General features: G+C 42.2%; 1 protein-coding gene across 2 annotated transcripts in view; it reads right to left on the bottom strand.

Annotated features, from left to right (window-relative positions):
- The window catches only part of pkn2 (protein kinase N2), a 43,857-nt gene that overhangs the window by 544 nt on the left and 29,292 nt on the right, over positions 1–14,021 (bottom strand). Inside the window, exons 12-22 of one of the 2 annotated variants that reach the window (XM_017706343.2) lie at positions 13,637–13,760; positions 13,215–13,351; positions 11,444–11,540; positions 11,271–11,362; positions 7,640–7,816; positions 6,831–6,893; positions 6,625–6,701; positions 5,254–5,396; positions 3,517–3,624; positions 3,340–3,420; positions 2,834–2,866 (exon numbers count right to left, since the gene is read on the bottom strand). In XM_017706343.2, coding sequence (XP_017561832.1) covers positions 2,834–2,866; positions 3,340–3,420; positions 3,517–3,624; positions 5,254–5,396; positions 6,625–6,701; positions 6,831–6,893; positions 7,640–7,816; positions 11,271–11,362; positions 11,444–11,540; positions 13,215–13,351; positions 13,637–13,760 — 1,132 coding nt within the window. The remainder of the gene's footprint in view (positions 1–2,833; positions 2,867–3,339; positions 3,421–3,516; positions 3,625–5,253; positions 5,397–6,624; positions 6,702–6,830; positions 6,894–7,639; positions 7,817–11,270; positions 11,363–11,443; positions 11,541–13,214; positions 13,352–13,636; positions 13,761–14,021) is intronic. The other variant, XM_017706344.2, reaches the window with a different exon arrangement.

The raw sequence follows: 14,021 nt of genomic DNA, 5'->3' as shown, positions 1-14,021 counted from the left end.
ACCAAAGATCAGAAGGTTCAAATTAAAATTTAAAAAGATGTACAGGGTGAGTCAAAAGTCACAGGACACCGCATTTTTTTAATGCTGTTACAAGCCTCCACGATGCGGCGCTGAAGGGGGTGTTTGTTGTGGATTTTCTCAGCATACACAATTTGTCTGAGATGACCCCAGAGATAAAAGTCGATAATAAAATTAAAAATAATATAAAACCATGTCCTGTGACTTTTGACTCACCCTGTAGAATAGAGATGAAAACATGATTAAAACAACAGATTTAAAAGAGATATTAAAATTAAAATCAAAATTGAAAATTTAGTTAGGATAATTAAGGGCCGTTACAGGAGACAAGTGCAGTTTTAAACACAAGGTCTTGGGCTGTATTCTGCTTCGTGCTGGACCAAATAAAGCTCTGCATTAGCTGAAAATCATATTCAGTATGGTACTCAAATGAGGAGAGGGACTGAATGAACGTCCGTTCAACATTATGGCTGAAATATTTGGGTAAAAACTGTTGACAGCAGGAAATTCCCAAAACATATCGTCGCTATCCAATGAAAAACAAGCATCTCCAAAATATTAACTTTACAGGAAAGGGCAAAAACTCTCTTAACTTTCAATGTAAGTCAATGTAAAGAGATTTTGTTCCAAGCGATTTTAAAGCATTTCTATTGGTCCTTTCATCATGAAATTTTTACACAACATAAAGGACGTGTGTTGTGTTGAAATGGTGTAAAAAACTAAAAATCAACAAAATTGGAGATACACGGTTTTCACTGGGCAGAGACGATGTGTAGATTTGTGCCATGCTCATACAAGTTAACACACAACCTTCTGTTTCACTCGTTTTCCAAAGGACCTTGGAACAGGGTTAAAAATTAGCCTGAAAGCTGCTCAAACAGTTAAATATTGGGTAAATAAGAAAATAAGAAATAAAAAAAATCACATTTAACCAGTTCACCTCATCGATATAAATCTATTTGAGCTGCCAAGACGAGTTTGTTTTATTTTTTTCTGTAAAAAGTAACATAAGCTCATACCTGTTAGCATAACAAATTAGCACTGTGCTAACTTCATACCTATTAAAAATGCATTCTTCTACAAACCACGCTGAGGTGTTCAGTACAGAGCCGGTTTATCAGGAGTCTGGCCTCTTCCTATTTCCCCCATTATATCAAAAACAGGACTGCTGAACAGCAGAGGGCGCCCATGAGCGAGTCCTCAATGAATGGGAGAGAATGGAACCAATGGCTAAACACAAACAGTTAAAATAGTTTCTAATCACTTGCCCTGAACTGTCCTTTCATTTCAGACAGTAGAAGGATGGATTTCACTAAAAAACAAAGAAAACTTACCCATATATTTCCTTTTTTCTACAGCAAAGGTTTTACAAAAACAGGTTACTGCTACTGAGAGCTGACTGATTGGCGAGCGGAGCAGCTCACTGGCTGTTCGCGCTCATAGACGTCACAAACGTACATGAGGCGCTGTTTTAAACTCCTCTGGCTTCAGTTTAAAAGCTCTTAAAACATAACAGCAGTGTTAAAGTGTTTATGCTGCTCTGTGTTCTAGAAATGATTGTATTTCTTTATATTAAAAATGTTTAAGCGTTTATAAACTGTGATTTTGCTCAAATGCACCATATCAACCCACTCATTCTGGACTCGCTCGAGAGCGCCCTCTGGTGCTTGAGAATCCCAGAAGACATCTCTACAAGTTCCCTGGTTCAGTATCTCTACCACACTTGATTGTGTGGTTTCTGGGGGAGTGCAAGTTACATGGCAGACTGCACAGAGTACGAAACTATACAGCAAACTAAATAAACTCTTAATATACTTAATATTTTTGCACATTCAAATTCAGTGCAAGACTCATTCTACCGAAATGCACCACAGGAAGTCATTCTTACCGGTGGCCATCAAACTCTATAACTCCTCCCTCAGAGTGTGATTCACAATGTGTGGTTCATCGGTGAAAAACTCAATACCAAGCTGGACTGTTCATATGTACATATTGCAAATTTCTTTTTTTTGTTTTTAAATGATTAAAGTGTTTATTCTTTTACATAAATGGTTGCAACTGTAACAACTGCAATTCCCCTCTGGGATCAATAAAGGAATCTGATTCAGAACTTTTTTTTCATATTTTTGACAAGATTCTGTAGTATAAATAGACATACACCAAACTTAAATCCCCAAATATATATTCCTAGAATTTCCAAATCAATCTGGTAATATTACCGAGGCCATTCCCAGAAACTCCATCAGGCTTGACTGGGGTGAACGCAATGTTATGTTTCTAGCTGTTTTGATTGCTGCCAAATTTGCATTACATTTTCTCAGTCTTTTACTTTTAAGGCATGTCTTGTGTCAACAAAACTATGTGTCTGTTTTCTTCCTGTATTTACTAATAACATGCTGGCTTAGGTGTTTTAATAACACGATAAAGTCGCTTAACTACACAATAAACAACAGGGAAAAATATCATTAAAGCAAGCATTTTGTTTTTTATTTAAAAAAACGCTGAATGAAAAATCCTGGGCCCTGTTTGCAATACCACCCCACAACACTAGATGGCAATAGTGGCAACAGCACCACCTCCTCTCTGGGGCCTCAGACAAGTACCAGACAACTTGCAGAGAGGAGAATGTCTTCCGGTTTTCTCAAACGATAGAGGGCACTCCCGAGCGAGTCCAAAATGATATGATATGGAGCATTTGAAACTCTAGCAGCACTGCTGTGTCTGATCCACTTGAACCAGCACAACCCACACTAACACACCACCATCACGTCAGTGTTACCGCAGTGCTGAGAATGATCCACCACCCAAATAGTACCTGCTCTGTGAGGGTCCATGGGGGTCCTGACCACTGAAGAACAGGGTAAAAGGGGGTAACAAAGTATCAGAGAAACAGATGGACTACAGTCTGTAACTGTAGAACTACAAAGTGCAGCTATACAGTAAGTGGAGCTGATAAAATGGACAATGAGCGTAGAAACAAGGAGGTGGTCAGAATGTTAGGGCTGCTCACTGTATATACATATTTATATACACTATATTGCCAAAAGGAGCTTCCAGTTTTTGGGAAGGAAAAAGGGCATCACTGTCTATGATTCAGAAATAAAGGAGGTGAACATCAGCTCCAGTTTAACAGGACCTTCAATGTGTGTATGAATGTGTTCATCCCAGTAAAACAGTTTAAATGCTGCATATGTGAACGACACAAAGCCTGAACGTTACCCGTAAAAGCATCACGATAAAGTCCCAGGTGTTGAGTGTGAAAGGGGTCTTGAAACCCACCACTTAGAGACAAAACTGAAACTATTTAAATCATAAACTCACTCGAAAGAACAGATGCTTCTTCACTTCCTCTGCATCGCGCTCTCCTGCTCCCAGACGCCTCTCGGGATTCCTCCTCAGGAGCTACCGGGAAAAGTCAACATTAAACTTGTGAGGGTCAGTTTACATCAGAGTGAATTAAACTGCTCTGTAAACAGGCTTTATTTTCTGGACACGAACCCTCCTCATTATGGAGATGGACTCTGTGGAGAGGAACCTCGGGTAGCGGACCTCATCATTCACGATGCTGTCAAACACCTCCTCTTCATCATCACCAGGAAACGGAGACTGTAGAGACAAAGACTCACTCAGACACATAAAACCCTCATACAGAGAGAAATACATTCTGAAACTCAGACCAGAGAGGGAGATGTCGCCTGCTGAGCCATAACATTCTGACCACCTCCTTGTTTCTACGCTCATTGTCCATTTTATCAGCTCCACTTACTATATAGCTGCACTCTGTAGTTCTACAGTTACAGACTGTAGTCCATCTGTTTCTCTGATACTTTGTTACCCCCTTTTACCCTGTTCTTCAGTGGTCAGGACCCCTATGGACCCCCAGAGAGTTTTTAAACACCTCAGTGTCACTGCTGGACTGAGAATAGTCCACCAAACAAAAATATCCAGCCAGCAGCGTCCTGTGGGCAGTGTCCTGTGGGCAGTGTCCTGTGACCACTGATGAAGGACTAGAGGATGACCAACACAAACTGTGCAGCAGCAGATGAGCTGTCGTCTCTGACTTTACATCTACAAGGTGGACAGACAAGATAGGAGTGTCTAATAGAGTGGACAGTGAGTGGACACAGTGTTTAAAAACTCCTGTCTGTAACTGTAGAACTACAAAGTGCAGCTATACAGTAAGTGGAGCTGATAAAATGGACGATGAGCGTAGAAACTAATTAACTGGGCTGCTGCTCAGAAAAACACTCATATTAAGAGAAATACAATTAACATTCATACAAAAAGTAATGAAAGTAATGATCTCTAATCAGTCCTTCATTAAGCGCTGCTGATGGAACTGAAGAAATCCACGTGATGGCTTGAGAGCAACTGGTCTGTGAATGTTCTCCTCATTGCATAAACTGAGTGTTCAGACGGCGTCAGCATGAACACTGCTTCTGTTCTGTTTAAATAATTTTTAACTTTTTAAATAATTTTTCATTTTTGTTACTATTTAAATGATTCATTAAGCATCAGATTTTGACACTTTGTTGTTGTTTAACCTGTTATTCTTTTTGGCCAATACAAGCCATGTTTACATACAGTCTAATAATCTGTTAACAATCAGACTAATAGCTCAATCAGAATAGGATACGTCCATGTAAACACCTCAATCGGAATAGTCTAGTCTGATTGAGGCCATTCAGAATACAGTTTCTATCCGACTGAACGAGGTTGGTAATCCTATAAATAATCCATTAAATAGAAGAATAATATCTGTGTAAATGCCTGTATCTGATTACATTCCCTATCGGCAAGTTTAAGTCCGGTTCTGCACGCAACGTCCAGCTTATGTATGTCAGAGCACGACGTCTTCCTCTCAACCTTCTTTAATAAGGACATGTGAAGGACGTTTTCCTGAGTCTGACATCATTTTAAAGTCATTAAAAACACAAGCACTGCTCACTGCTGCTCATCTCACTCTGACTGGACTCACATGATGCTGGTTGTCATGGTAACGTCTACACTAAGCGGTTCTCTACGCATGCATGTAACTCTGGATCTGATTACTTGCAGTGTTCATATAAACTGAGATTTCTCATCAGATTGTTCAGTAGAGAATAAACACCTTAGTCTTCGTCTATAATCAGAATGTGTTCAATCAGATTGGCAAAAAGCTTTGCATGTAACCACAGCAATTTTCTCTTTTTTTGGATATTTTAAATGCCTCTTTAACAGAGGCTGAACACTGACCTCTCCCACCAGCATCTCAAATATGAGCACCCCCAGCCCCCACCAGTCCACCGCCCGCGTGTATGATGTCTCCGTCAGGACCTCAGGGGCCAGAAACTCCGGCGTTCCGCAAAATGTACTCGTCCTGTCCCGGAAACCCATTCCTGATCAAAATACAAGCACATAGCACTGAGACCGACTCCACACATGAAGAATCAAACGATATGAGTACAGTCTTCACTTTTCAAATACAATATTCTATAAAGGTGAGAAAAGATCAAGATGTGTTTTTGCTTTAATGTCAGTAAAGCTGAAAATCAGCAGTCAGATACAAATCACATGAAAAACATTGTCATTAACCATAAACAAAGCGGCTGAAACTTGAAACATTTCAAATTTTATCTTAATAAAATGGAAACAGCCCTTCAGTCAGTGAGGAAGTGACCATGTTGTAGCAATGGATGCCCATTTTTAAAACTTTCTGCATAATTTTAATCTTTGATGTAAACAGAGAGATTCTGAGTGGTTTGGTGTGAAATGGTGGTGATGGGAACCAGGGGTCACCATGACTACAACACAAATACACATGTTTTATTTACCATCCAGAACCACCAGAGAACCTACATGGGTCTTCTGAGCTTATATGGAATTTTTATGGTTGCAAAATAGTGGACAGTAAGCCTTTTGGGGAATTTCTGTGAGGGAGCTTTTAGAGGTTGACGTCTGGACCCTATCACCACCACTGTGAACAAATCTGACTCGTTTCTCTAGAACGGAGCGTTTCACACCAAACCACTCCGAATGACTCTGTTTACACCTTTACAACTGAATTAAGGAGCAATTTTCAAATATAGATGTAATTCCTTTAAATGTGACTGTATCACAGCAGCTTCTGAGTTGGGGGACTAGTTTGTTCACCACTTAAGACTCTTACTGGAATAGCTGTTTTGGGTTCTTCCAGCATTCACTTTTATTCATGGTCATGAAAGATTATCATTTCAGCTCATATCTCTTCTGTCACAACAAAAAAAACAGTTTTTGACAATTTGAAAATGCCTGTTGCCCTTTACATTGTGTCTAAATTTCATGACAAATGGACCAAAATAAACGGCCCAAAATTATGTGGGAAAATATCTGGTTCCATTGACTTACATTCAAATTAAAGTATGTTTTTTTTCCTTCTCCTGTACAGTTAACATTTTGGAGATACAAGGTTTCACTCTGACAGCATTGGGATACAATTTGGGCCCTCAAAACCAAAGCATCTGATTAGAGTTCTAAAATTCAAACATGGTTATATAAACAATTTATTTGTAATTCAGTTTGAGTTGCTGAAAACTACAAATCACCACAGCCCTGATCAAAATCTAATAAACACGCATCTTTTCCTACCTTCTTTACAAAGCCCAAAGTCAGCGATTTTAACGTAGCCCTCGCTGTCCAGCAACAAGTTATCCAGCTTCAAGTCTCTGCAGGTTAAATTCCATTGTAATTAATTACATGACTGAACTCCTGACCACGCATGTTGACTGAAATCAAACACGATGACATCAAGAAGGAGGAGAACGCAGACACATATCACGATCATCTTTTAATACCTGTAAACAATCTTGTGCTCATGTAAAAACTGTAATCCCAAGACGACACAAGCTGCGTAGAACCTGCCAGACAAAAAGAAAAACAACACAAATTACAATCAATATTTAAAAAAGTCACAATATTTCGAGGATAAAGTCGTAACATTTGGAGGATAAAGTGGGCTTAGGGGGGCTGCTATAACGTCTCGGTTGCTGTCCTGGGTCTGGAGCTCCACTCATTCCCGTCTCTCTGTGGATCATTTTGATCTTCATCATCACTGTCTGTGAAACTTCATGCCCTCTTTGAATGGGGGGAGATGTAGCCCCCAATAGCCGTGTAGACTAGATTCTACTTCAACAACACAGACAGACGGATTCCTCCGAGTCCGTCTGGCTCTTTATTCTAGATAAACAGCCGTTTCAGCCGGTTCTTACACTAATAACAGACTGGTGCTGATGTGCAGGAGAGACGGGGAGGCTGAGTGTTTCTTTATGGGTGAATCAATATGAAAGTGCAGCTCCACCAACTCAACACCCCTCATTTAACACGAGGAGGTGCAGCTTCACTTCGCAAAGCCTTTGGCCACAATATTACAACCTTTCCTGGTATTAATGCCACTTTAATGTCATAATTCTATGAAATATTCTCAAATATTGTGACTTTTTTCTAAAAATATTACAACTTTATTTTGAAGTCTACTATTTTTATTTTTATTAACAGTGACCCTAAAACGCCGCCGTAGAACACACCCTAAAAGATGACAGATACTAGAATGAAGATTAAACCCTTGACTGGCTGCTTCCAAGATGATGCACAATGCAAAACTCACGTGGCACGTGGTTCTGAGAAGACGTCAGTGTGTATGTGCATCATCAGGTCTCCTCCTGCTGCGTACTCCATCACAAAACACACATGCTCTTTGGTCTGGAAGCAGGCGAACAGGTTGACCAGGAACGGGTGCCGGACGCTGTTCACTGTCTCAAAAATCCTCTTCTCACACATCAGACTGGAGAAACAGAGGTCAGACATTTGAAGCAACAAAAAAGCATCAGACTGAGGGAAGACATGCAGACACAGAGACATGAGGTCACATATTATTAACAACAGCTCGGTCATCTACATGTGTTCTCCACTCAATGAAGTGCCAGAACTTTTGAGAGCAGAACACTGGAACCAGCTTTCTGGTACCTGATACCAACAGGACCTGATGGTACTCAAGGGTGGCCTCATCTGTCTCTTTCAAGCCAACAACAATGAAGGGAATGATTGGGGCCTACTGGGGACAGTCTAAGTGATACTTTTTAAATCTCACAAATGGGGAAATTCCACCTCCGCATTTAACCCATCCGTGAAGTGAAACACCACATACAAACACACTAGGGGGCAGTGAACACACTTGCCCGGAGTGGTGGGCAGCCCTATCCATGGCACCCGAGGAGCAGTTGGGGGTTAGGTGTCTTGCTCAAGGACACCTCAGTCATGGACTGTCGGCACTGGGGATCGAACCAGCAACCTTCCATTCACAGGGCCAGTTCCCTAACCTCCAGCCCACGACTGCCCCCTCCCGCCCCCGACTGTCTAAACTGATGATATCACAATGGCCTATAGGAGACAGGCTGCACTGATGACATCACAATTAGGGCCTATTGGGGACAGTCTAAACTGATTATATCACAGTGGCCTAAAGGAGACAGGCTGCACTGATGACATCACAATTAGGGCCTATTGGGGACAGTCTAAACTGATGATATCACAGTGGCCTATAGGAGACAAGCTGCACAGATGACACCACAGCTGGGGCCTATAGGGTACAGGCTGCACAGATATCCCACAGCTGGGGCCTATAGGGGACAGGCTGCATTGATTACATCACAATTAGGGCCTATTGGGGACAGTCTAAACTGATGATATCACAGTGGCCTAAAGGAGACAGGCTGCACTGATGACATCACAATTAGGGCCTATTGGGGACAGTCTAAACTGATTATATCACAGTGGCCTATAGGAGACAGGCTGCACTGATGACATCACAATTAGGGCCTATTGGGGACAGTCTAAACTGATGATATCACAGTGGCCTAAAGGAGACAGGCTGCACTGATGACATCACAATTAGGGCCTATTGGGGACAGTCTAAACTGATGATATCACAGTGGCCTATAGGAGACAGGCTGCACTGATGACATCACAATTAGGGCCTATTGGGGACAGTCTAAACTGATGATATCACAGTAGCCTATAGGAGACAGGCTGCACTGATGACATCACAATTAGGGCCTATTGGGGACAGTCTAAACTGATGATATCACAGTGGCCTATAGGAGACAGGCTGCACTGATGACATCACAATTAGGGCCTATTGGGGACAGTCTAAACTGATGATATCACAGTGGCCTATAGGAGACAAGCTGCACAGATGACACCACAGCTGGGGCCTATAGGGTACAGGCTGCACAGATATCCCACAGCTGGGGCCTATAGGGGACAGGCTGCATTGATTACATCACAATTAGGGCCTATTGGGGACAGTCTAAACTGATGATATCACAGTGGCCTAAAGGAGACAGGCTGCACTGATGACATCACAATTAGGGCCTATTGGGGACAGTCTAAACTGATGATATCACAGTGGCCTAAAGGAGACAGGCTGCACTGATGACATCACAATTAGGGCCTATTGGGGACAGTCTAAACTGATGATATCACAGTGGCCTATAGGAGACAAGCTGCACAGATGACACCACAGCTGGGGCCTATAGGGTACAGGCTGCACAGATATCCCACATCTGGGGCCTATAGGGTACAGGCTGCACAGATATCCCACAGCTGGGGCCTATAGGGGACAGGCTGCACTGATGACATCACAATTAGGGCCTATTGGGGACAGTCTAAACTGATGATATCACAGTGGCCTAAAGGAGACAGGCTGCACTGATGACATCACAATTAGGACCTATTGGGGACAGTCTAAACTGATGATATCACAGTGGCCTATAGGAGACAGGCTGCACTGATGACATCACAATTAGGGCCTATTGGGGACAGTCTAAACTGATGATATCACAGTGGCCTATAGGAGACAGGCTGCACTGATGACATCACAATTAGGGCCTATTGGGGACAGTCTAAACTGATGATATCACAGTGGCCTATAGGAGACAAGCTGCACAGATGACACCACAGCTGGGGCCTATAGGGTACAGGCTGCACAGATATCCCACAGCTGGGGCCTATAGGGGACAGGCTGCATTGATTACATCACAATTAGGGCCTATTGGGGACAGTCTAAACTGATGATATCACAGTGGCCTATAGGAGACAAGCTGCACAGATGACACCACAGCTGGGGCCTATAGGGTACAGGCTGCACAGATATCCCACATCTGGGGCCTATAGGGTACAGGCTGCACAGATATCCCACAGCTGGGGCCTATAGGGGACAGGCTGCACTGATGACATCACAATTAGGGCCTATTGGGGACAGTCTAAACTGATGATATCACAGTGGCCTAAAGGAGACAGGCTGCACTGATGACATCACAATTAGGGCCTATTGGGGACAGTCTAAACTGATGATATCACAGTGGCCTATAGGAGACAGGCTGCACTGATGACATCACAATTAGGGCCTATTGGGGACAGTCTAAACTGATGATATCACAGTGGCCTATAGGAGACAGGCTGCACTGATGACATCACAATTAGGGCCTATTGGGGACAGTCTAAACTGATGATATCACAGTGGCCTATAGGAGACAAGCTGCACAGATGACACCACAGCTGGGGCCTATAGGGTACAGGCTGCACAGATATCCCACATCTGGGGCCTATAGGGTACAGGCTGCACAGATATCCCACAGCTGGGGCCTATAGGGGACAGGCTGCACTGATGACATCACAATTAGGGCCTATTGGGGACAGTCTAAACTGATGATATCACAGTGGCCTAAAGGAGACAGGCTGCACTGATGACATCACAATTAGGGCCTATTGGGGACAGTCTAAACTGATGATATCACAGTGGCCTATAGGAGACAGGCTGCACTGATGACATCACAATTAGGGCCTATTGGGGACAGTCTAAACTGATGATATCACAGTGGCCTATAGGAGACAGGCTGCACTGATGACATCACAATTAGGGCCTATTGGGGACAGTCTAAACTGATGATATCACAGTGGCCTATAGGAGACAGGCTGCACTGATGACATCACAATTAGGGCCTATTGGGGACAGTCTAAACTGATGATATCACAGTGGCCTATAGGAGACAAGCTGCACAGATGACACCACAGCTGGGGCCTATAGGGAACAGGCTGCACAGATATCCCACAGCTGGGGCCTATAGGGGACAGGCTGCACTGAACAGTAAATGTATCATAAACACTGAAGCTCTCTGGAAAGTCGTTTTGTCAGACCAAGACAAAAACAAAAGTGAATAAAACTGGGTTTTTCATACCTGTCAACTTCATCACGAGCAACAATGTCTCCCTTCTTCAGAGCCTTGATGGCAAACATTTCTCCCGTGCAGCTGTACTCCGCCAGTAAAACCTAAAAAAACAGACACAGCCACTCACAACTGCTGCAATGCGCAACAAAACCACAGCTGTAAACAGCGTGAATCAGATTTACCTTTCCGAAATGGCCTCGACCCAAAACTGCAACGCATTTAAAGTCTCTGAGGCTGAAGTGAAACTGCTCCTCCTCCTCTTCATCCTCCTCCTCTTCCCTACAAATACAGATGTTCTCCAGAGTGTAAGCAAGCAAATAAAGACTAATATTGATGGGTTGGTGGAAACAATGGCTGTATGTTGATGATTATGATGATAATAATAATAATAATAATGAAGAAGAAGAAGAAGAAGAACAAGAACAAGAACAACAACAGCAGCACATTTTATTTATATAACACCTGTTTAAAACCAGCTTGCAAATAGCTTCACAGGGAGATTAGAACAGCTAAGGTGAGATTATTTCCAATTGACTTTTATAAAGGAGCCAATAACAACAGGCCAATATAGGCAGCCCACAATGCTATTCGCAAAAACAGCAGACAATGCACTGATAATTAACAACTTTGTATTGAAAGCATCATCAGGGTTTGATCCTGCAATCTCCTGATGATAAGGCAAAACTTTATATGTTTAAGTCAGTGGAGATTGCAGTAGTCATTACCTGTTCAGCTACATTTTAGGACAAGAGGCTAAACTTGTATATGAAATACAAATACAAATTTCCAACAAGCAGAATAAAAGACAAAATTAATACACAACCAATAAGTGAAAAGTCAGATAATTTGAGAAAATAACTGAAAATTAAAAGCCACTGATACTGAAATAATTATGCAAATATAGTAAAATTTCATGGATTATAAAAATATGAACACAACTGGAGTTGCACAAAGCAAACAATTAAAATCTCTAACTTTTAATATTTTCAATTCTTTATTTATGTAAACTAGCAAAGGATTTACCTCAACATTTGACCTCAGGTTTTGTATTAACAACAACAACAAAAAAAACATTTGATATAAATTTGGAATCGAGCATTATGATACTACACTTGGGCCCAATCCCATCGCACCCCTCACCCTCTGTTTTGTGCGTTCACGTCTAGGAGTGGGGTGTCCCGATTCTAGTTGAGATAGAGGGGTGGGGTGAAGTGTTGGGGCTACATGACCCTCCAAACTGAGGTTTTTTTTTTAAGCGTCTCCAAACAGAGATATATGAGAAAAAAAACAAAACGTCGAGACAGAGAACAAGAGACCAAAGAAACCCGCCAAATGTGAGAATTTTCTGTTAAAAAATGACAGTAACCACTGTTTTATCTTAGTTTTATGCAGTTTCAGTGTATTATGGTTCTTTTCTTTACAACAAGCATAAAAAAATCGCTAACTGGATGCTAATGTCTTAGTAGCTAGCCAGCTAACTTTCCCATTCCACCTTAAATAGTCCAGCAGTTCAAAAACCTAAAGTGCCAGAATGTAACTGCTGTTCCATTTAAGGTGGTACAGGAAAATCTGAACATATCTGACTTCAGCTGCATATCACTGAAGAATTAGGGGTGGGTGATAATAAATAATTGCCCCCTCTTTGAAGGCTTATGATCCCTAAATGTAATAAAGCCCAGCAGTGAGGAGCTGAACTTTCCCCTCCTCTGCTGTCACTGTAGACGGGCAGGGTCGCCTACAGAGCAGCGCTGGTAGCTGTTAATGAAGTGATGCTCTTTATATTTGAGGTTCCCATTTCAGAGGAAGATTTCAAACACCACCCTGTAACTCAGTTCCAAGGGGTTAGGGTGACACTCAAAAACAAGGGGTAGGAGTAAAAAGAACTGGGATTAGGACTGAAATCAAAATTCTGGAATCGTGAAAATCCCGCAGCGATAATCCCACATGACTGACCTTATATCCGTGGTTTTTGGTACGGCTATGAGCTCTAACTCAGACGGCTGGATCTGGTGCTGCGTGACGTCTTTGAGGTCAGATTTTACCCCCAGACCATTTCTGTCGTTCAGGAAGTCGAAGGAGCTCAGGGCGTCCTGCAAGAGAGGAATTTCCATTTAAGGTGGAACTACAGCAGCTTTCATCTGCCAGCAGCATTAGATCAGCTGTTTACACTAGATGGACACAGATAGCTGCTATCTGTATGCCAAGTTAAGGCCTCAGGTATTTCCTGTAGAACACACGGAGTGTGAATGATGCAGATTTCTATCTTCCTCTGCAGGTTTGGGCTTGGAGTCAGGACCTCCTGCACTGAGTGAGGCTCTGATAAGCTCCTCTGGCAGTGTTTTTTTTTTTTTTTTTAGAGTAAGCTATGATGTTACCTGGACTTGTTCTTTGCTGGGGATCTTCTCCTCCGGTAGCGTTTCTCTGATACTGACCAGAGAATAATGTTTAGTTCCCGGCGTTCTCTCCTTGTCGAAGTCCAGCTTTGCCACTGTCGGGTCACTGCAGAGATTCAGTACAGAAAAATGTATAAATAATAAGTATTAATAATGTAAACAACTCACTTCAACCAACAGTAGGCTCTGCGCATGAAAGACTTGGACGCTGTGATTTGAGTGACCACTTTTTTTGTCTATATCAACGCTGAAAACGTCTCAACACAAATATGACCCACTATATCGCTACTGTCGGAACAAATCCTGTCAATTTTTGCCATTTTTCAGTTTTTGACATCATTTTAAAACCGGCTGTTGTCCTTTATAC

This window comes from Pygocentrus nattereri, chromosome 17 (assembly GCF_015220715.1).
Source record: "Pygocentrus nattereri isolate fPygNat1 chromosome 17, fPygNat1.pri, whole genome shotgun sequence".
Classification (NCBI taxonomy): Eukaryota; Metazoa; Chordata; class Actinopteri; order Characiformes; family Serrasalmidae; genus Pygocentrus; species Pygocentrus nattereri.
This window is presented reverse-complemented; position numbering and strand designations above follow the sequence as displayed.